Genomic DNA, 22,473 nt, shown 5'->3' on the forward strand with positions numbered 1-22,473 from the left:
CATGGGACTATGGTGGTGGCACACGGGTGATTTGGTGATGGGAAACCCGCGGAGATTACAATCGAGATGGAAAAAAAATGTGCAAAATGATGTAAAAATAAACTTTTGTAACAATTAAAAAATTTTAAAAAAATAAAGCATCTCCTTGTAATAAAATAAAAAAAAAGAAAAAAAAAAGAAAGCATCTCCACATTTATATTCTCAGAAAAACTGACAAGTCCCAGAGATATAAAATAGATGACCAACCAGGGAATCTAAGGATGGCAAGGGTCCAATGAGAAATATGGTGACCTCCATGGGGTCCCCACCCCTCTCCACAAGCCACAAGCAAATAAACCAAGAACAATCTTGACTTCTGGAAGGAATGAAAGAGGAGTACAGCCCTAGAATTACCAAGGTTGCCTACATCTCATAACCAGGAACAGATGGAAAGAAGCACCGTCTGTCTCTCCATGGCCAAATGAACATCTGTGTTTTTACATCTCTCTCTTATCCCCCTGTAAGCACCTGAATGGACCCTCTTAAAAATACATCCTACTGCTCATTTCCTAAACTTCCTTAGTTAATCATACTGCTTACTTCCCAAACTTCCTTAGTTAATCAACCTTTCTCACTCAACTTTCTTAGAGGCAGCAACTGAGTGGAATCCCACTTTAAACTTTTTATCCAGTACTGGTGGATTAGAAATTTTTTTAAAGGTTCATTTTATTTATGCATACAAGAACTCTGGGTATAGGCCAGAGTTGCAGAGGGTGAGAGGATTCACCAGAGGCAGCCAGGGAGCAGAACAAGCAGATTGAAATACACTGCTAAGGAGAGCAGCAGGTGGGTCAGGAGAGTCTGCCATGCCATGTGGGTCACCTCCCTGGTGAAATGAACTCATACTGCAGTGGATAGCTTCATAGTGCTGCACTTTAACCCACTGCACCACCAGGGAGGGGCAAATATGACTATAGAGAAAAATGACTTTAGAGAAAAATAATTAAGACTTTGGGTTGAGCCTTGAAAGCCAAAGTGTTTGCCAAAGTCTGAATTTCTCCAGTGTTCTGCACATATATATTAATATATACTGTGTGTGTGTATACACACATATATATGGCATTCCATGCATATTAATGAAATGTACTTTCAAAATATTTTATTATGACTACCCAGAGTCACAGATTAGGGTGAAACATGAAAATATCAATGTTATCTACACTGTATTAGCAAAAGAATCTCAGTAAGAGAATTGTCAAATTGTATGGGATATGTTGTAATCATAGTGCTAAAAACGAATTAATCATGAAACAGCTCTTCTAAATATATCAGAAGTCAAAATGCATCAGAAATTCATATTTATCCAAAAATCAACTTGGAAAAGACAGATAACGTAAACTTCATAGTAAACTAGGTTACTATGATAAGATTATGATCAACTGAAAAAGAATGACAAAAATTAGAGGAAGAAAATTCATTAGTTCCACAGACATTCTCTGAGTACTTATTCTAGTCCAGAAAATATGTCAGTGTTTGAAAATACAAAGCCAGATCTATTAAGAATTATGAACACAGAAACTGATAAAGGCTCAATACAAGACATTCATTTCCTCAGACATACTACATAGCTCCCCATACCTGGTAAGCTCCCTTCATTTAAAACACTAGTCCCCTGACCAGTCTCTGGCAACAGCCTCCAACTCCTGCAGTCTCAGAATCACTGACAACACTGTCTCTAGTAGTCCCATCTCCTTCCAGTCTGAGATTTTCACTTGATTCCTTTGTAGCATTTACGCAATCTGTAAATATTTTTTTCCCTGCTTACTTGTTTATGATCTGTTTCCTAGGAGACAACAGACACCCTCAAAAGCATCTGTCCTTTATTCACTGCAGTATCCTCAGAGGGAATAAATTGTTGTAATATATACAGAGATAACAAAGTAATACAAATACAACAAAAGACTAAGGTAAACTAGGATACAGAGAAGCAAAAAGTCAATTCTAGGGTAGAAGTTGATAGGGTAAGGAGAGGCCAAAACAAATATAATTTAAAGAAACATAATCTCAATTCTGAAACATGAGTCGGCATTTTCTAGGCCATCAAAAAAGGGCCATCAAAAGCAGTGAGGCTAAGCAGTATCCATGGGAAAATGTACAAAATGAATAAATCAGCCTACGTACAGAAGAAAGCACAAAAGAGGAAAAGGAAGTGCATGAACTGCAGGTGAAAAAGGAAACAGCAACTATGTATGTAAAGTCACACAGGAACCTTATGAATTCCACACCTATTGCTTGCACCAGCAGCTGGGACATAAATGAGTATTTCCCAACAGCAGCTCATGGACCACTGGATATTGACAGTAGTGATTGTTCTACAAAGTCTCCATAAGAAATGTTTTATTGTGCTGTTCTATGATCTGAACCATCTTTATCAGATCTTTCCAAATGAAGTGCCAAAAATGGGTTACAGGTAAGAAAAGACATGAAAAGGTTGAGATGTGTTGATAACCACCATATAATCAAGCATTATTATATCTATAACCAAGATAAACCACCATATAATCAAGCCTTATTAAAGTGTTAAAATCAAGCATGTATGCACATGCACAATTAATCTGGCAGCATATGATCACTCTCAATGAGTAGCTGTAGTGGCCTTAAATATGTCTGTAAATTTAACACTTCCTTCAAAGGGGAAAACTTAACTATCCTCCCCTAAAATGTAGTGGAAATATGGTGTGGGATTTCAAGTTTGGGTCATCAAAAAGCACTGCTGAATTCCACTTGTATATGCACCCAAAGTAATTTAAAGCAGGGACTCAAGCAAGTATCTTTACACCAAGTTTTAGAGCAATATTATTCACCATAACCAAAAAGTAGAAGCAACCCAAGTTTAAATAAAAAAAGACAATGTGATACAGTAATGCATCGATTAACAATGAGGATACACTGATGGATTGGGTAGACAATGATGCCCAAGAAATGTATCATCGGCTATTTTATAACTGTGTAAACATCACAGAGTATTATTACATGTCATAATAACACACAAACCAAATTGGTATAGCCACCACTGTAAATGTGGTCCATCACTGAATGACCTGTCATTAAGCAAGACTGTAGATCCAAAGAAAAACAGGGTGTTATTCATTCATTCCTTTAAAAGGAAAAAATTCTGACGCATGCTATGACAAAGATGAGCCTTGAAAGCACTATGCTAAGTAAAATAAATCACGCACAAAGAACAAATACTGTAGGATTCAATTTATGTGAGACACTTAAAGTAGTCAAATTCACAAGGACAAAACTAGAAAGGTGGTTACTACGGTGGTGGGGGAAATATAGCATTATTGTTTAATGAGTAAAGAGTTTCAGCTCGGGAAAACAAAAAACATTCTGAATGGTGGTGATAGTTGCACAACAATGAGAATGTACTTCGTATCACTGAAATATGATTAAATATGATTAAAATGGTAAATTTTATGTCATATATATGTTCTCACACAAAGCATTTCTGCTTCTGCCTTCCACTCTCTTGAATTCCCCATCCTGAGGAAGCTATGTGCTATGTATGTCAGAAGAATCTAGGTGCCCCATGATAGTTTCACGTTATAAGTAACAGCACCTACTTTCCAGTGGCAGGAGTGAACCACCTTGGGTCACAACCATCTTGGGTCCCCAAGACCCAGTTAGGCTGTTCCTGAATTCCTGATCCACAGATGCTGACTGAAAGGATACCATATGTTCATTGTTGTTTTAAGTAACTAAATTTTGAAGAAATGTGTTGCACAGCATTAAGTGACTTAACACACAGTAGCACTCTGCCAGAATGCTGTGGCTTCTGAACGTGGGATCCATAAATATAGTATATAGGTGGGAGGCACCAGTCTTCTACTTTCAAGTTTGAGAAACTCTCCTCTACACTACCAGATAAGCCAAACTACACTCAGGCTCCACCAAGAAAAGAAGAGTTCAATAAAAGAGTGAATTTCACATCAAATTAAAGAGTCTAACTCCATCTGTATGTCTAGAAAGGCAGAGGACAATCCAGGACTAACACAATGACACAATATTGACTTGTCCATAAGTGTATGAGCTCAAGTCCGAGGAAGACTTGCAGCTCAGAGTCTACTCTATTCCTCAGCTAAGTAAAATTAAACTGCCTAATACCACACACTGCACATGCTTAAATTAGAGCAGCCAGACAGTGCTTGGCAGAGAAATCTGTTTGGCCCCCAACACATACCGGAAATATAAACTGAAGAAGTGCTGGGGGATGGGGGCGCTAAGGGGAAAAGGAACTAGAAAGTGTAACTAACAACTTCCCTCTGATTAACCATTCCAACAGGTCAGCAGCATTAGGTCACATATGTGATGTGGAGCTCTATAAGTTATAAATTGCCTTTTTTTGAAAAAAGATTTATTTATTCATGCACACAGAGCTGGGGTACAAGCCAGAGGTGCATGGGGTGAGAGGATTTACCAAAGACAGTGGGGAGCAGAATAGGTAGACTGAGAAAGTACACTGCTGAGGGTAGCAGCAGGTGAGACAGAAGAGGTCTGCTGTGCCATGTGGGTCAGTCCCCTGGCCGGGTGACTGCTTTCATGCTGCAGTGGCTGCAGACAGCTTCATAGTGCTGTGCTTTAACCCACTGCACCACCAAGGAGGGCTCTATAAATTGCCTTTACAAAGTATATCACTGGATCTTTACTACAGTCACATGAGGACTTAAAGAGTTATTATCAATACTGTACCCATTTCATATCTGTGGAAGTGGACGCTCAAAGACAGTAACTGGGAAGACATGTAACCAAGCTCAGTATCCAAATCATGTCTCAACCAGTGAAGAGCTGGTTCTTTGTTTTTTCTTAACTACCCTGGTGGTGCAGCAGGTTAAAGGACAGCACTAAGAAGCTAAAGCCACTACATGAGTTCATTCCTCCCAGAGGTGATACACATGGCGTGGCAAACCTCTCCTGACCTGCCCGCTGCTCCCATCAGCAATGTAGTTCCTCAGTCGCCCTATTCTGCTCCCTACTCTGTCTCTGATGAATCCTCTCACAGTCCCTGCACACCTCAGCATAAGTTCGATCCCCAGCCAGAGAGGTGACGCAATTGGCGTAGTAGACCTCTCCTGCCTCACCTGCTGGTCCCCTCAGCAGTGTACTTCGTCAATCTGCCAATTCTGCTCCCCACTCTCTCTAGTGAAACCTCTCACCACTCCTGCACGTCTGGCCTGTACCCTGGTTCAGTATGCACAAATAAATAAATCTTTTTTTTTATACAAAGTCTTATTAAACAAACTGGGATCCATAGTATTATTCCATAGCAGTAAAAATTTTCCTAGGGTGTTATATACAAATCACAGTAATTTTCACTACTCAAAAGATTAGAAACAGATTTTTATTTTCTCTCCCCACAGAGAGGCTGGGAGGACCCAACAGGAATTCCCTGGCAAACTGGCCAGATTAAGACTGAACTGCAAAGGGCTCTCCCTAGTCGCACAAGGGGTTAAAGCACAGCACTATGATGCTATCCACAGCCACTGCAGTACTAGCTGAATCCTAGGAAGGTGACTCTCCTGTCTTATCAGTTGCTCCCCCTCAGCAGTATACTATAGTCAATCTGCCTGTTCTGCTTCCCCACTCTTGTCTCTAGTGAACCCTCTCATCCCCTACACCTCTGGCCTGTTCCCCAGTTCTTGTATGCATACATAAATCTCTAAAAAAAAATCTCAACTGCAAAGAAGCTCCAACCTGCAGTCACTCTAGGCTCACAACACAGCACAAGAGATTAATAATATTCTGTTCTTGGGCCCTCCCTGGTGGCATAATGGGTTGTAGTGCTACACTACAAAGCTAAGCCATGGTGGTCTCAGTGTGAGTTATATCCCCAGAGATGATCCACATGGCACAGTAGACCTCTCCTGACCTGCCTGCTGCTCCCCTCAGCAGTGTATTTCAGTCACTCTACCTGTTTTGCTCCCCAAAACTGTTTCTCCCCAGAAACTGTTCTGTTTCTGATGCACCTCTGGCCTGTTCCCCATTTCTGTATGAATAAATCAATAAAATCTTTAAAAGAAAAAAAATCTTCTGTTCGTAATATGACTTTGCAAGTAAATATACTAGTAGTGACATACATCTACAGAGTTAGCTTTTGTCTGAACAAACTAATAGTCTACCTGGTGGCTAGACCTAAGTTTGCCACAATTTTCCCGTTAGAGGCTGGGAATAAAGGCTCTACTTAAGAGCCTTTCATTGGTTCTTTCCTACATAAATATTCCTATAGATATACAGCATTCATCTTAACTTCAAGAATCAGAACAGGCCTCTATTCTGGCTTAAGGCACACACCAGAAGCAAAGATTTGTATGTAAAAAAAGAACATTCTAATTATGTCATCCCCACTCTTGCTGAAGAAGTGGGGATGGTGATTGTATTTAGTGAAAAACAAAGGGTTGGGTATTAAGCTACAGGGAAACTGTGCTGTTTTGGATGCCTTAATTCTTTCCCTACCCCTCCACCACTTACATTAATCAACATCTAACACTTCTATAATAGAAAATGTCCTGAATTCACCTTTCCTCTCTACACTGGTCACTTCTCACCATCAACAATTGTACAATCATTACCTACAAACAATCCCTCTGCCTGCAAAAGTACCCACAAATGACAATATAGAGACACTCAGTAAATATTTCGTGACTGAATGAACACCACTACTTTTCTGTTCCTAAGAGGGATATAACCACGACTCTCCTGCTTAAAATCTTCCTTTTCAGCCTAGTCACCTATCATACTGATGATCAGTTTCCCTCTCTGGATTCTCGTAACACACCATGTTCTCTGAGCTCTGAATATTTATATTCATGCTGTCCTTCAGCCTGTTCTTTTCCTCATTTTCATCCTAGAATTCTCATCTTTTAATCTCCCTTCCTTAAACACACCCTCAACTCCTTAGTCCCTTCTCTCATTGCATAATAAACTGTTCCAACTGCAGGTGAATCTCCACTCCCGCACCCAGGCAGCTGAGTTTGTCTGGAGAATACACCCAACATGCTGATGAGTCTTACTTTAAATGATAAGCACAAATAGTAATTCGGGGGTTGGGAACAGAAGGTTCTATGACTGGGTGGGAGAAAAAAGATTATAAAGGAACCCCAACTATCTGAATGGTGGTTACACAGAAGCATACATGTATAAAAGTCTATCAAGAGACACACTTAAGATTTATACATACTAGGGCAACTACCTGGTGACCTAGGGATTAAGTCTCAGTGTTATCACCACTACAGTCTGAGTTAGAATCTTGACCAGAGCGCTGACCACATGGTGCAGCAGATATCTCCTGTCTTGCTCCCTGCTCCCCTTACCAGTGTATTTCAGTTAGTCCACCTATTCTTCTACCTATACCTCAAGAAAAAAATTATACAGTTTAAAAAAGAACAGCATCTTTGTTTTCTTATATCAATAACTTGCATCTTTTTTTATAATATAATAGCTTATTTTTACATCATTTTGATCTTTTTTTTTTCATCTCAATTGTAATCCCCGTGTTTCCCATCACCAAGTCACCCATGTGCCATCACCATTGTCCAGTGTACTTCCCTCTCTCCAACTTTTTTGATCCCATTCCACACTCCACCCCCACAAAATGTCTCTGTTATATGACTGTTTATTATTCTTATTATCTTGCCTGGTCCATTGCACTCCTGCTATGAGCGAAACCATCTGGTATTATTCTTTTTCTTTCTGGCTTATCTCACTAAGCATGATCTTTTCCAGTTCCATCCATGTTGCTGCAAAAGACATGTGTTTATTTTCTTGGTTGCTGAGTAATATTCCATTGTGTATATGCACCACATCTTTTTAATCCAGTCATCTACTTTTGGGCATTTGGGCTGCTTCCATGTTTTTCCAATTGTAAATAAAGCAGCAATAAACATGGGGGTGCACAATAAACATGGGGGTGCAGGTATCTTTTTCAATCAGTGTTTTTGTGTCTTTTGGGTAGATACCTAGGAATGGGCTTGCTGGGTCATAGGGAAGCTCCATGCTTAACAACTTAAGTTTTCCATAGTGGTTGTACTAGTTTGCATCCCCACCAGCAGTGCAGGAGAGTTCCTTTTTCTCCACATCCTCGCCAACATTTGTTGTTGCTAGTTGTTTGAAGATGTGCCATTCTCACTGAGGTGAGGTAGTATCTCATTGTGGTTTTAATTTGCAACTCCCTTATTACAAGTGATGCTGAACATTTTTTATATGCCTGTTGGCCATCTCCATTTCCTCTTTGGAGAAGTGTCTTTTTAGTTCTTCTACCCATTTTTTGATGGGGCTATTTGCTTTATTTTTGTTAGGTTTCATCAGTTCTCCATATATTTTTATGATCAATCCTTTATCACTAGTTTTGTGTGAGAAAATTTTTTCCCAATTAGTGGGCTGTCATTTTTGTAATGTCTCTTTTGCTGTACAGAAGCTCTTTAACTTGATGTAGTCCCATCTATTTATCCTTGCCTTCACTATCGTGGCATTGGGTGTTCTATCTTTAAAGATGTCACTGAAGTGTATGTCGTGTAGTGTTTGGCTTTGCTTCCCATCTTTGCTTCCAGGTATTTTATGGTTTCCGTTCTTATGTCTAGGTCTTTTATCCACTTCAAGTTGATTTTTGTGTATGGAGTGAGGTAGCGATCTAGTTTCTTTTTTTTGCATATAGCTCCCAGTTTTCCCAGCACCATTTGCTGAACAAACTTTATTTGTTCCATTGTAGCTCTTTGCTCCTTTGTCAAATATTAGCTATCCATAAACTTGAGGGTTTATATCTGGGTTTTCTATTTGAATCCACTGGTCTGTATGTCTATTCTTGTTCCAGAACCATGCAGTTTTGATTTTTTTTTTTTTAAGATTTATTTGTGCATACAGAATTGGGGTACAGGCTAGAGGCTCAGAGGCGGTGAGAGGTTTCACCAGAGACAGAGTGGGGAATAGAACAGGCAGATCTACGAAGTACACTGCTGAGGGGAGCAGAGGGCAGGTCAGGAGACATCTGGCACACCATGTGGTCACCTCCGGGACAGGCGGGAATCGAACTCATGCAGAAGCAGCTTTAGATTCTCAGTGCTGTGCTTTAACCCGCTGTGCCACCAGGGAGGGCCCTGCAGTTTTGATTATTATGGCTTTGCAGTATAGCTTGAAGTTTGGGATTGTAATGCCTCCATTCTGTTTTTTCTTAGACATGAGCATTTTGGCTCTTCGAGGTCTTTTGTTGGTCCTTATGAATCTCATCAACATTTTTTCTATTTCTTTGAAGAATGTCATTGAGGTTTTTATTGGGATGGCATTAAATCCATATATTGCATTTGGCAGGATGGCCATTTTGATAATGTTAATTCTCCCGATCCACGAGCAGGGGATGTCTTTCCATTTCATGGTGTCTTCTTGTATTTCTTTTAACAGTGTTTTCTAATTTTCTTTGTAAAGGTCTTTTACCTCTTTTGTTAGGTTGACTCCCAGGTATTTGATTCTTTCTGTATTAATTGAAAAGGGGATTTCTTTTTTATTTTTGCTTCTTCTGATTGGTTGTTCATGTATAGGAAAGCCTATGACTTGTGTGTGTTGATTTTATATCCTCCACCTTGCTAAACTGGTGGATGGTTTTGATTAGTTCCTCTGTGGAGTTTTTAGGGTTTTCCATGTAAATTAACATATCATCTGCAAATAAGGATAGTTTTACTTCTTTCCCTGTTTGGATCCCTTGTATGCCTTTTTCCTGTCTTATTTCTCTGGCTAGAACTTCCAATGTTATGTTGAAAAGCAGTGGCGATAGTGGACACCCTTGTCTTGTTCCTGATCTCAAAGGAAAAGCTTTTAGCTTTTCTCCATTGAGGATAATGTTAGCTGTGAGTTTATCATATATGGCTTTTATCGTGTTGAAGTATGTTCCTTCTATTCCGAGGATTTCGAGGGCCTTAACCAAAAATGGGTGTTGAATTTTGTCCACATGTATTGATATGATTATGTGGTTTTTATTCTTCTGTCGGTTGATGTGATGGAGTACATTAATTGATGTTCTGATGTTGAACCATCCATGTGCTTCTGGGATAAAGTCCACTTGGTTGTGGTGTATTTTTTTTTTTTTAAAGGTTTATTTATTTGGCCCTCCCTGGTGGCGCAGCGGGTTAAAGCACAGCACTGAGAAGCTAAAGCCATTTCCGCATGGAGTTCGATTCCGCCTGCCCCAGAGGTGACCACATGGGGCGGCAGACCTCTCCTGACCCGCCCGCTGCTCCCCTCAGCAGTGTACTTCGTCAATCTGCCTATTCTGCTCCCCACTCTGTCTCTGGTGAAGCCTCGCACCGTCCCTGAGCCTCTGGCCTGTACCCCAGTTCTGTATGGACAAATAAATAAATCTTTTTTAAAAAAAGATTTATTTATTTGTACAGAACTGGGGTACAGGCCAGAGATGCAGAGGGTGAGAGGATTCACCAGAGACAGAGTGGGATGCAGAACAGGCAGATCGACGAAGTACACTTCTGAGGGGAGCAGTGGGCAGGTCAGAAGAGGTCTGCCTTGCCATGTGGATCTCCTCCAGGGCAGGAGAGGATCGAACTCATGCGGAGGGATGTGGCTTAAGCTTCTTTGTGCTGTGTTTTAACCCGCTGCGCCACCTGGGAGGGCCTATTCTTTTAATGCATTGTTGGATTCTGCTAGCTAAGATTTTGTTGAGGATTTTTGCATCGGTGTTCATTAGGGAGATTGGTCTGAAGTTTTCTTTTTTTATGTTTTCTTTGTTAGGTTTTGGTATTAGTGTGATGCTGGCTTCGTAGAATGTTTGTAGTAGTTTTCCTTCTTCAATTTTTTGGAGGAGTCTGTGTAGAATAGGCACTAGTTCTTTTCTGAATGTTCAGTAAAATTTCATTTGTAAAACCATCTGGCCCTGGACTTTTATTTTTAGGGGGGGTTTTGATTACTTCTTCTATTTCCTTGCTTGTAATTGGCCTGTTTAGTTGTTCTATTTCTTCTTTATCTAGCTTTGGGTGGTTATAGAGTTGTAGGAATTTGTCCATTTCTGCTAAGTCATCAAAACTTGTTTGCATATATTAGTTCATAGTATTCTCTTATTATTCTTTTGATTTCTGTTGGGTCTGTTGTGATTTCACCTCTTTTGTTTATGATTCTGTTTATTTGTGCTTTCTCTTGTTTTTTCTTTGTGAGCCTGGCTAGTGGCATGTCTATATTGTTTATTTTTTCAAAGAACCAACTTTTGGTTTCATTCATTTTTTGGACTGTTTTCCTGATTTCCATTTCATTTATTTCTGATTTGACTTTTATTATTTCTTGTCTTCTGCTGGCTTTTGGGTTACTTTGTTGTTCTTTTCCAGTTCCTTAAGGTGGGACATTAGGTTGTTTCTTTGAGTTATTTCTTCTTTCTTTATGTGAGCTTGTATTGCTATATATTTTCCTCTTATAACTGCTTTTAATGTGTCCCATACGTTTTGGAGACTTGTGTGTCACTGTCATTCTTCTCCAAGTACTTTCTAATTTCTTCTTTGATCTCTTCATTGATCCAACGGTCTTCCAGTCGTGTGGGTTTTAGTCTTCACGTGGTAGGTGGGTTTCTTGCCTTCTTCATATTGTTTATTTCTAGTTTGATTCCTTCATGGTCAGAGAAAATAGTTGGTATGATTTCAATCTTAGTATATCTATTAATGTTTATCTTATGACCCACTATGTGGTCAATCCTAGAGAATGATCCATGTGTATTTGAGAATAATGTGTACTCAGATTTTCTGGGGTGCAGTATTCTATAGATGTCCACTAGACCCATGTTGTCCAGGTCCTTGTTCACAGCTTTAGTGTCTTTACTTATTTTTTGTCTTGTTGATCTCTCCATTGTTGATAGTGGCGTGTTGAAGTCTCCTACTATATATGTATTCTCTCTGATATACATTTTCATGGATGACAGTAGTTTCCTAATATATTTTGGTGCTCCTTCATTTGGTACATATATGCTGATGATTGTTATTTCTTCTTGTTGTATTGTCCACTTAATCATAAATGTAGTGGCCTTCTGTGTCTCTTTTAACTTTTTTAGTTTGAGGTCTATTTGGTCTGATATACGTATAGCTGTTCCTGCCTTCTTTTTTGGCCCATTTGCTTGTAGGATTGTTTTCCATCCTTTTATTTTCAGTCTGTTTTTATCTTTTGTATTTAGATGTGTTTCCTGCAAACAGAATGATGGGTTCTGTTTTTTAATCCATCCTGCAACTCTGTGTCTTTTCACTGATGAGTTTAAGCCATTTACATTTAGAGATAATATTGATATACTGGCACCTACATTTGCCATTTTGGTCCTTCTGTATTTTTATTCCTTGTTTTGAACTGTTCTTGTTCATTCTTCTGTTGGATTTGACTTGAAGGCTTCTTGTAGTATTTTTAGGAGTGGGGGTTTAGTTATGACGAAATTGTGGAGTTTCTGTTTGTCTGAGAATGTCCTTATTCTTTCTTCTTAGAGGAAGGAGAGCTTCACAGGATAGAGTATTCTTGGTTGGCATTTAATGCTTTGGAGTTTGTTGAGTATGTCCCTCCACTCTCTTCTTGCCCATAGTGTTTCTTCGGAGAAGTCTGATGTCTTGCGGATCAGTTTAGCTTTATAGGTTATTTGTTTCTTCCCTCTTGTCATTCTCATTATCTTTTCCTTGCCTTGTATTCTTGGAAGTTTTATTATACTGTGTGTTGTTGTATTTCTCCTCTCATCATGGTAGTTTGGTTTTCTTCTTGCTTCTTGAATGTCTACTTTCATCTCCTTCATATTAGGGAAGTTCTCTTCTATTATCTCTGAGAATATTTTCTCTATTCCTTGGCCTTTCTCTTCACCTTCTGGGATACTTGTAACTCTGATGTTTCCTTTCCTGATGCTGTCAGATAGCTCTTGAAGTGTTTCTTTATTCCTTTTCCTTTTTTACTTCTCTTCTTTCTTTTACTTTTTTAATTCTCTTTGTTTCTGTGTCTTCGAGTGTGCTGATTCGTTCTTCCATTTCATCTATTCTGTTTTCATTACTTTTCCCAGTATTCTTTATCTCCTCCAGTGGTCTTTTCATCGCCTGCATTTCTTCTATTTCCTTTCATTTTTAAAGATTTATTTATTTGTTCATACAGAACTGGGGTACAGGCCAGAGGCTCAGGGGCAGCAAGAGGCTTCAGCAGAGACAGAGTGGGGAGCAGAACAGGCAGATCGATGAAGTACACTGCTGAGGGGAGCAGCAGGCGGGTCAGAAGAGGTCTGCCATGCCATGTGGTCACCTCCGGGGCAGGCGGGAATCGAACTCATGCGGAAGCGGCTTTAGATTCTCAGTGCTGTGCTTTAACCTACTGCAAAGAGGCTTCAGCAGAGACAGAGTGGGGAGCAGAACAGGCAGATCGATGAAGTACACTGCTGAGGGGAGCAGTGGGCGGGTCAGAAGAGGTCTGCCATGCCATGTGGTCACCTCCGGGGCAGGCGGGAATCGAACTCATGCGGAAGTGGCTTTAGCTTCTCAGTGCTGTGCTTTAACCTGCTGTACCACCAGGGAGGGCCCTATTCCCTTTGTTAATGTCTCATTTCCTTTCTTCAGCTAGCTGATTTCTTGTCTCATATCTTTTTCCTTTCTTTCATTTCTTTCATTCATTTCCTTGTCTACATTCTTCAATGATGGCTTGCCTCATTTCATTTTTTTCCTTTTCATCTTCTTTTTGTTTATCATGATGAATCTGAATTCTTTATCTGGTAGGCTGAGCAGTTCTTCTATTTCTTTGGTGCTTTCTGGTGACTGATCTTTTTGTAGTGAATTTTACCCAAGGACTTGCTTGGGTATTTGTTTGTCTTCTTTTCCCTGTTGTGTATTTTTCTAATACTTTCTATTCGCTGAGACACGGTGTTACTATTACTGACTGGCTTTTTTTTTTTGGGGGGGGGGGAATGTCCTTTCTGGAATGGCTGAGGGACTTCCAGACACTTCAGTTGTGGAGGGTATTCTGAGTTGTGCTATTTTTCCAGCCCCATTGTGTGTAATTGTGTCTATTGTCTTAGCTGGTTACAGTCAGGGGTCTCTTGTGGTGTTCAGCCCCTTCTAGTAACACGTTGAGTCTGTGTTTCTGGAAGATGTCTGTTGATTTCTGTAGCCTTTGGATGTCCCAGGTTCCCTCTATGTTTGGTGTGCCTGTGGTGGGTATGATGTATTAGAAGTGTTGTAGGTCTCCTTGGAGCTGGGCGTGTGGTTGAGTTGGTGGCTGGCTTTGTTTACTTTCTAAGAACTGTGAGCCTTTCTGGCTCACAAGTCTTCAGGCCTCTGCTGTGGGGGAGGGATCTCCCCCGCCCCACAGGAGTGCAGGGGAGTGCCAGAGGGCTGCAATCCTTCCAGCTGAGCAGGCTGCCAGTCCTCCCTCTGAGCTTTCAGGGCTCTTTGTGTCTACTCCAAACAGTCCCTCCCTGAGCAGTGCCTCCCCACTGGCTGAGGTCCTCTCACAGAGCCCAGCCTTATCTCTTTAACTCCAGGGTTTTACCGCAGTTTTTGTGGGTAGAACTTGCATCTTTTTTTAAATGCCAAAAAAATTATAAAACAAAAAATATCTTTAAATCCAGGGTCTACCACAGACAGCTGAGCAAAAAGGAGTTTAAGGAAAAGGTGCAGTTCAGATGGCTACAGGAGACTAGTTAGGCAAGTATTGCTGAAATTCATAGGTCCAGGACAGGGGGTTGGAAAAGTGGGCTTGGGCCAGGGTATCATGATGGAAGTAGCAGCCAGTGTTAGAAAATGAGAAGATTCTGTGAAACTATCAAATGATAGAGTAGAAAGGAATCTAAAAAGTTCCAATTTGGGGCAATATAAGTATAAAATAAACTTACAAAGCCAAAAGAAGTTTAAGGAGACTTGACTACTAAATGTAATGTAACCTGGACAGAATCTTGGGAAAGAAAAAGGATACTGAGAAAACTTTCAAAAACAAGAATAGCCACACCCCACCCCCGGTAGTGCAGTGGGTTAATGCATAGCCTAAGAAGCTAAAGCTACTTCAGCATGAGTCCGATCCCGCCCCAAAAGGTGATCCACATGCCTCAGCAGACCTCTCCTGACCTGCCCACATCTCCCCTCAGCAGTGTACTTCGTCAACCTGCCTGTTCTGCTCCCTACTCTGTCTCTGGTGAGTCCTCTCACCACCCCTGCACCTCTTGCCTGTACCCCAGTTCTGTATGCATAAATAAATAAATCTTTTAAAAAAAACATGAATAAAGTCTGGACTTTAGTTAATAATACACTGATACTGGCTCATTAATTTTTTTTTGAAGATTTATTTATTTGTGCATACAGAACTGGGGTACAGGCCAGAGGCTCAGGGGCGGTGAGAGGCTTCACCAGAGACAGAGTGGGGAACAGAAAAGGCAGATGGACCAAGTACACTGCTGAGGGGAGCAGTGGGCAGGTCAGGAGAGGTCTGCCACGCCATGTGGTCACCTCCGGGGCAGGTGGGAATCGAACTCATGCAGAAGCGGCTTTAGATTCTCAGTGCTGTACTTTAACCCACTGCACCACCAGGGAGGGCCCTGGCTCATTAATTTTTATAAATGTACCTTACACTTCTATCCCATTAATGTGTTAATAGTAGGGGATACTAAGCATGTCATATACGGGAATTTATATCTTATTTTACTAAACGGCAAAATGAACCTCAAAATTATTATCACTAACTGGTGGGAATATAAAATGGTGTAGCAACTGTGGGAAACAATTTGGCAGTTCCTCACAAGGTTAAACAAATTAATTACCAGGTTAATTATGACCTGGAATTCTACTCTTTGGTATATACTTTCACAGATATGAAAACGTATGTCCACACAAATACAACACAAATACTCATAGCAGCATTATTCAAAAGAGACAAGAGTAAAAATAACACAAATACAAAAGCATCAGATGAGGTGCAAATACCTCAACTGACAAATGAATTTTAGAAAAAGGGACTATAATGGAAATATTATATACCCATAATAAAAGAATGTTGATACATGCTACAATATAGGTAAAGCTAGAAAATATTATATTAAGTGAAAGAAGCTAATCACAAATGAACACTTATTGTGTGATTCTATTTCTATGAAACATCCAGCATATGTCAATCTCTAGACAAAGGAGATGTGCTATTGTCAATTTAATATACATTGTCAACTCCCAAATTCCTCTAGCCAAGAGTTCACACATGAACACTTATTCAACCATATACTCAACATCTCCACTAGTTATATTAAAGAAAATCCTATTTAATATGTGCAAACCCAAACAGCTGGTTTTCCCCATTTGAGCATATAGTAATTCTATTAGTAATTACAACCAAAGCCCTTGGAGTTATCTTTGATTCCTATTTCCCATAACAGTGAGTCTGTCAGTTCAAAAAACTACCTGCCTCTGATCACTACTCATAATCTCCATTGTTGTTATTTTTGTTCAATCTACTACCAACTTGAATCCAGATTACTTCAACACTGCTTACTGTTCTCCCTATTGCAACATATGACCATATAGTAACCACAACCACTTTTAAAAAGTGAAATCAGGCCCTCCCTTGTGGTGCAACCGGTTAAAGCATAGCACTGCAAGCTGTTTCCGTGCGAATCCAATCCCGGGTCCTGGAGGTGATCCACATGGCACTGCAGACCTCTCCTTTCTTGCCCACTGCTCCCCACAGCAATGTACTTCATCGATGTGCTGGTTCTGCTCCCCACTCTGTCTCTGGTGAATCCTCTCACTGCCCCTGCACCTCTGGCTTACATCCCAGTTCTTCTATCTATAAATAAATCTTTAATAAATATATATTAGTTCTAGCAAAGACATAAGCATGAGACTATATGATAAATAATGTTGGCCCAGCAACCTGATTTTTCTTCTTTCCAGAGCACCTAGCATAATGCCTGACTAATAACAGGTGGATGTAAGGCTCAGAAATGAGAGGTTGCTTTAAAAAAAAAAAAGTGAAGAGGTATGAACCAGGAACTCAGACTTGATCAATGCAAATAATCCCAGTGAAAAACATAAAGAAAAAAAAGAGACCTAAAAACATTTATGAAACTCAGATTTTAAAAATCCCTTGCACAAGAAATGGAAGATTAAAATCAACTTAAATGCAAACACAGTAGTGGAAACATACCCGAGTCAGGAAAACAACAGATAGAAGATGTTTTTCCCCCACTGTGATCAGAGGAAGAACTGAGAAGGCCTGGCCTACTCTGCAAGCAGATGGTAAGCTCATGACAGATGATAAGAATAGGGTGAAGACAGCATTAACAAGCAGCTTCCATTCTCTCCACCAAGAATCAGTACCAGGAAAACTACAGGCAATTAGTTTCCTAAGGAAATACTCTGGAGGCAATTAGAACCCTAGGGGTAAAGAGGCAAGCAGGGGCCTCCCTGCTGGCCCCAGGGTTAAGTCTCAGCACTACCATCACTATCCTGAGGTCAATCCCCAGACAGGGAGCTAACCCACATTATGACAGAGCAGACCTCTCCTAACTTGCCCGCTGCTCCCCTCAGCAGTGTGTTTCAGTCAATCTACCTGTTCTGCTGCTGACTGTCTCTGGTGAATATGCTCACCTACCCCCAGCACCTCTGGCCTATACCCCAAAAATAAATAAACAATTTTTTAAAAGGCAAGGTTACTTTTTCTGCAAAGTAGAAATCTGATAGGCAGAAAATTTACCTCAAAGTGCTAGATCCAATATTTGAGCATGGATTCTTACTGATAAACTTCTTTTAAGACCCAGTGATATCTATGAAAAACCTAAATCTGTTATTTTACAAAATCCCATTTCAAAAAGAAAATTTAAATCCTAAATTCCAGAATTTCTTTGGAATCCTAAAACTTAACAAAAGTTGGCTTGCATGATTTAGGAACCAATTCTGATAGAGTACAAAGACACATCACTGGTTCATTTGTGACCTTAGGCAAGTCACTTTATCTCCCAGCCTGTTCCAAATGGACTTGCTACTAGAGATTAAATGAGATAGTCTGGGCCTCTCTGGTGGTACAAGGGGTTAAGTCTCAGAACTGTGAAGCTATCTGTAGCCACTGCAGCATGACTTCAATCCCTGGCCAAGAAGCTGACCGACCCACTTGGCACAGCAGACCTCATCTATCTTGCCCACTGCTACTCTCAGCAGTGTATTTCTGTAGATCTTCCTGTTCTGCTCCCCACTCTGTCTCTAGAGAGTCCTCTTACCACCCCCCACACACCTCTGGCCTAAATCCCAGCTCTTATATGCATAAAATTAAAAAAAAATTATGAAACATTACTTAAGTTCATTAAAGAAAAGGTGAGTTAATGCAATGAGGTATTATCATAGATCAAGCCTCTCTATCACAAAGATGTTAATGCCCTACAAAATTAATTATAAATTCAGTATTATTTATTTCAAAGCTCCACAGACTCTTTCAAGAAACTAGACAATATAAAAATTCAAATTAAAGAATAATGATCTAGGCCCTCCCTGGTGGTGCATGGGGTTAGAGTGCAGCACTGAGAAGCTATCCACCATGATTGCAGCACAAGTTCAATCCCTAGCCAGGGAGGTGACCCAAATGGACCTCTCCTGTCTCACCCACTGCTCCCCTCAGCAGTGTGTTGCAGTAGATCTGCCTGTTCTGCTCCCCACTCTGTCTCTGCTGAATCCTCTCACCTCCTAAACCTCTGGCCTATACTCCAATTCTTATATGCATATGGTAAAAACCTGCCTTAACAGATATCACGACTTATTATAAAATAGTAATTATATTAGTACAAGAATAAACATAAATCAGTGAACAGAATAGCTCAAAATGGAACCATACTATGGTATTATATATACAGAAGTGGTATTGCAGATCAATGAGAAACAGATGGACTATCTTACAAATGATCTTGAGCCAACTACATATTCATACAGTGAGTAATAAATGATAATTAAATACTAAGTTCATGACATACTTATAAATCAATTCCAGGTAGATTAAAGAATAAATGAAAAACCAAAGTCTTAAAACTTTTAGAACAATAGCTTTAAATCAACCAATAGGGAAGAATTTCATCTCTCTCACAAAAAAGCAAGTATCATAGTTCAAGATCATTTTTCTTAAATTAAAATTTTTGACTTATGTACCATGAAAGATATGGCAAATGGAAAAGTGGAAAAGACAAGGTGCAAACTGGAAAACAAACTGACAAAGAATTTGAATCTATAATATATTATTGAAACATTTTTTAATCTCTAAGAGAAGATAACCTAGTAGAAAAATAGCCCAGTCACAGAAGACACATACTAAAAGATGCTCAATCTCACAAAAAATAGGACCACAGAGAAAAAGTGTCATAACCAAAAGATCAGCAACACCATAAAGTAGGAAAAAGTTGGTGAGGATATGGAAAGTTTTTACATATTACTAAGGGGAGTATTAGTGGAAGCATTGTGGACAGCAATTTAGCAATTTCTAGTAAAACCAAAAACATATAGCTCGCATTACTCAACAAATTCACTAACGAAGGGCTTATCAAACTGCAGTTCATGACTCATTAGTAGATTTAAAAATTAAATTAATGTTTCTTAACAGCATTTTTGTGTGTATATTAAAGAAGCACACAAGGATGAAAAGTACCAGCATGTACTGTATATACTAAGGTTAAGTACTGTTTCGTAAGCTTTTTGCTTCAATTAAATTTATTATGTATATTGGTAAATAACACACAGGATTTAAAATATATTTCTTGCTACAGATTGTGATCAAAATAGTTTTAGGGCTGGCCTCCCTGGTGGTGCAGGGGTCAAAGTCCCAACACTATCAAGCAATATAGCCAGTTACTTTAAAAAAAAAAAAAAAGTTTGAAAGTCACTACGTAAGAAATACGCTTGCACATGTAACACACGGAGACATTTATAGGGATAGTGATGGTGACACTGTTTATAAAGTGAAAAGCTGGACTATAATGTCTAATTAGAAATAAATAAAATATCACATATTCATAATGGAACTCATTCAAAATGGAACTCTAAACAGAAATTAAAATGAATATCTTAAATAATAAAAATATGAAACATGACCAAAAAAAGAAACAAGCAATATGATACCACTTATGTGAATATTTTTTTAAAATACCCAAAGATTATATTATTTATGTATATATATCCACATATATAGAAAAAACTAAAAATATGGACAAAAAAGATACAACCAAATTTAGGATGCCAGCTGACTCTACAGAATAAGAAAGGGGAATTGAATTGGGAAAGGTATAAATGGTACTTAAATTATATCAGAAATATTTTATCCTTTACTTCTAAAAATATAAATAAAATTTTAAATGTTAATATTTATTTGTTAATTATAAATCACAATTACACTGGTTATTTTATGGTTAGCTGCACTTTTTTAAATTTTTCCCCAGTTGAAAAAAAAAATTCCTTCCCCTAGTTAAGTTGCCTTCAAAATACAGAGAGAAACCAAAAAAGGAACAGTGATAGCTAATACAAACAGCCTACAAACAACTAAGTGTTCCAAGTGTCTGATTCTTAGGTCAAACCTCCTAGCCCCAAAAGGCAGCAAACACATTTCCTGCCCCAGCTACTTTCCTACTTCTCTTCCAACATTCCAGGTGAGTTTGTATATTCCAAGATAACCGCCAAAGAGCTAACTCTTCCTTATGGAATCTCAGAAAGACGGGAGTTCTGAAAACCCCCTTCTTCCATCCATCAATGACAAATGACCAGACTTGAAGATAGCCTCAACAACCATCTTTTCATATTTTATAAGTCCTTTCCCCACATATTTTAGTATTTCCCAGAAAAACTCAGCAAGGTTGATATTAATATACACATTTACAAATGTAGCTGATGTTCCAGTGGCCAATTCCAGAGATGGCAAGCCAATGACAAAGCTGGGACCACAAACCCTCAATATTTGACTCTAATCAGCCCTACCATGTGATGACTGTGTTTCAGCCAGACAACAATGCACCCAGAAAACAAGAAAGGTTATTCACAACACATAGCTGTCCCAACTATCCCCTTCTTCCGTCCCTGATCTCTCTTTTCTTCCAGTCAGCCAGCAAAGAACAAGGGAGCTACCACTATTAATTCTTCCCTTTCCTGTAACTTCACATGCTTTTTCCCATAATTCCTTCAGATAAACCAGCAGAAAAGAGAAACAAATATGAACAAAAGGTCACAGGATGGTCCTGGTGACTTAGGGATCCTTGCACCAAAAAGAATGAACATAGCTCAACACTTAAGTCTCCTTCTAGGGAGCAGAGAAACACTACAGAAAAGCCCAGGATACCCCTTTTTATTGGTGCTAGCCAAATTCCTTTATACAAGGGATTCAATTAACAGAAAAATGTAAAAGTACCAGTTTTTTAATCGGTCCCGGGCTTCCAACTGGGCTCCCACTTCAAAGCTGATTCCTCGTCTGTTAGGTGGATGCTTTGTCATTTTCAGTCATCAACGGGGCTGCCTTTATACTCCTGAAAAAGCCAATTAAATATTTATGAAACTTAGGCAAAGTCTGCCCAAGTGTAGCATCACTCACTACACATAAAGAAAAAGAGGCATTATTAAAACACAAAGCTCCAGGAAACCCTGTCAGCACACTTTCACTCCTGCCCTCATCCTAACATAGATGTTCCTCCACTGGTTCCTTCTTTATTATGCAGCAATCTGTGGTCCCTGGAATTGTGAAGAGACCCTCTCTCAACACTGCCTACTAAAGGTCACCCCAACAGAACTCCAAAAAACAACTTCTCTCAAAATAAATATATTTGCTGGTATATACAACTAATATCTGCATGAAGTCAAGACAAAAGGGAGACAGTTCCTGCACTCGTGAAGCACCACAGTCCAACAAGAAAAGGTAAAAGTCAGCCACTAAACAGAAAAATGAAGAAACTGTTAAGTTGTAACTGCTATGAATTAAGTGTTGTGAGGAAAACAAGTAAATGGTAAGACACTAATTTCTGGCCCTACTTTTGGGAGGATGAAAAAGAAAGGTCTATTTATATTTTCTACAAATTTTTAAGACCTTTCTGAATATTTGTTTTTTCCTAAGTAATTCTTTATTGAGGCTTTAGATACTGGAATTAATGGTCATCTTTTATATGAGTAAAATTTATCTTCAGGTGGGCCATCCTTGTGATGCAGGGGTTAAAGACAATGCTATCAAGCTATCACCAGCCACTGCAGCAAGAGTTCCATCCCTGGTTAGCCATGGTGCAGCAGATCTCTCCTGTCTCACCCGCTGCTCCCCTCAGCAGTTTATTTCAGTAGATCTGCCTGTTCTGCTCCCTACTCTGTCACTGGTGAATCCTCTCACCCCTTCCACCTCTGGCCTGTACCCCAGTTATACGTGCATAAATGAATAAATCTTAAAAAAAAACAACTGTGCATTAAAGAACAAAAACAAAGTTGGCTGTAAATTAATTCCTGCCTTTATAGTTTTTCACAACAA

The 22,473-nt window shown here is 39.4% G+C and overlaps 1 protein-coding gene across 3 annotated transcripts in view; it reads right to left on the bottom strand.

Moving 5' to 3' along the window:
- The window catches only part of PHF20 (PHD finger protein 20), a 108,458-nt gene that overhangs the window by 74,298 nt on the left and 11,687 nt on the right, over positions 1-22,473 (bottom strand). For all 3 annotated transcript variants that reach the window (XM_012728322.1, XM_004687230.2, XM_012728323.1), the window contains exon 2: positions 21,379-21,493. In XM_012728322.1, the coding sequence (XP_012583776.1) occupies positions 21,379-21,461 (83 nt within the window). In that variant the 5' untranslated portion in view covers positions 21,462-21,493. The remainder of the gene's footprint in view (positions 1-21,378; positions 21,494-22,473) is intronic.

The sequence above is a fragment of the Condylura cristata genome, unplaced genomic scaffold (genome assembly GCF_000260355.1).
Source record: "Condylura cristata isolate star-nosed mole 26May11 unplaced genomic scaffold, ConCri1.0 scaffold00022, whole genome shotgun sequence".
Lineage (NCBI taxonomy): Eukaryota > Metazoa > Chordata > Mammalia > Eulipotyphla > Talpidae > Condylura > Condylura cristata.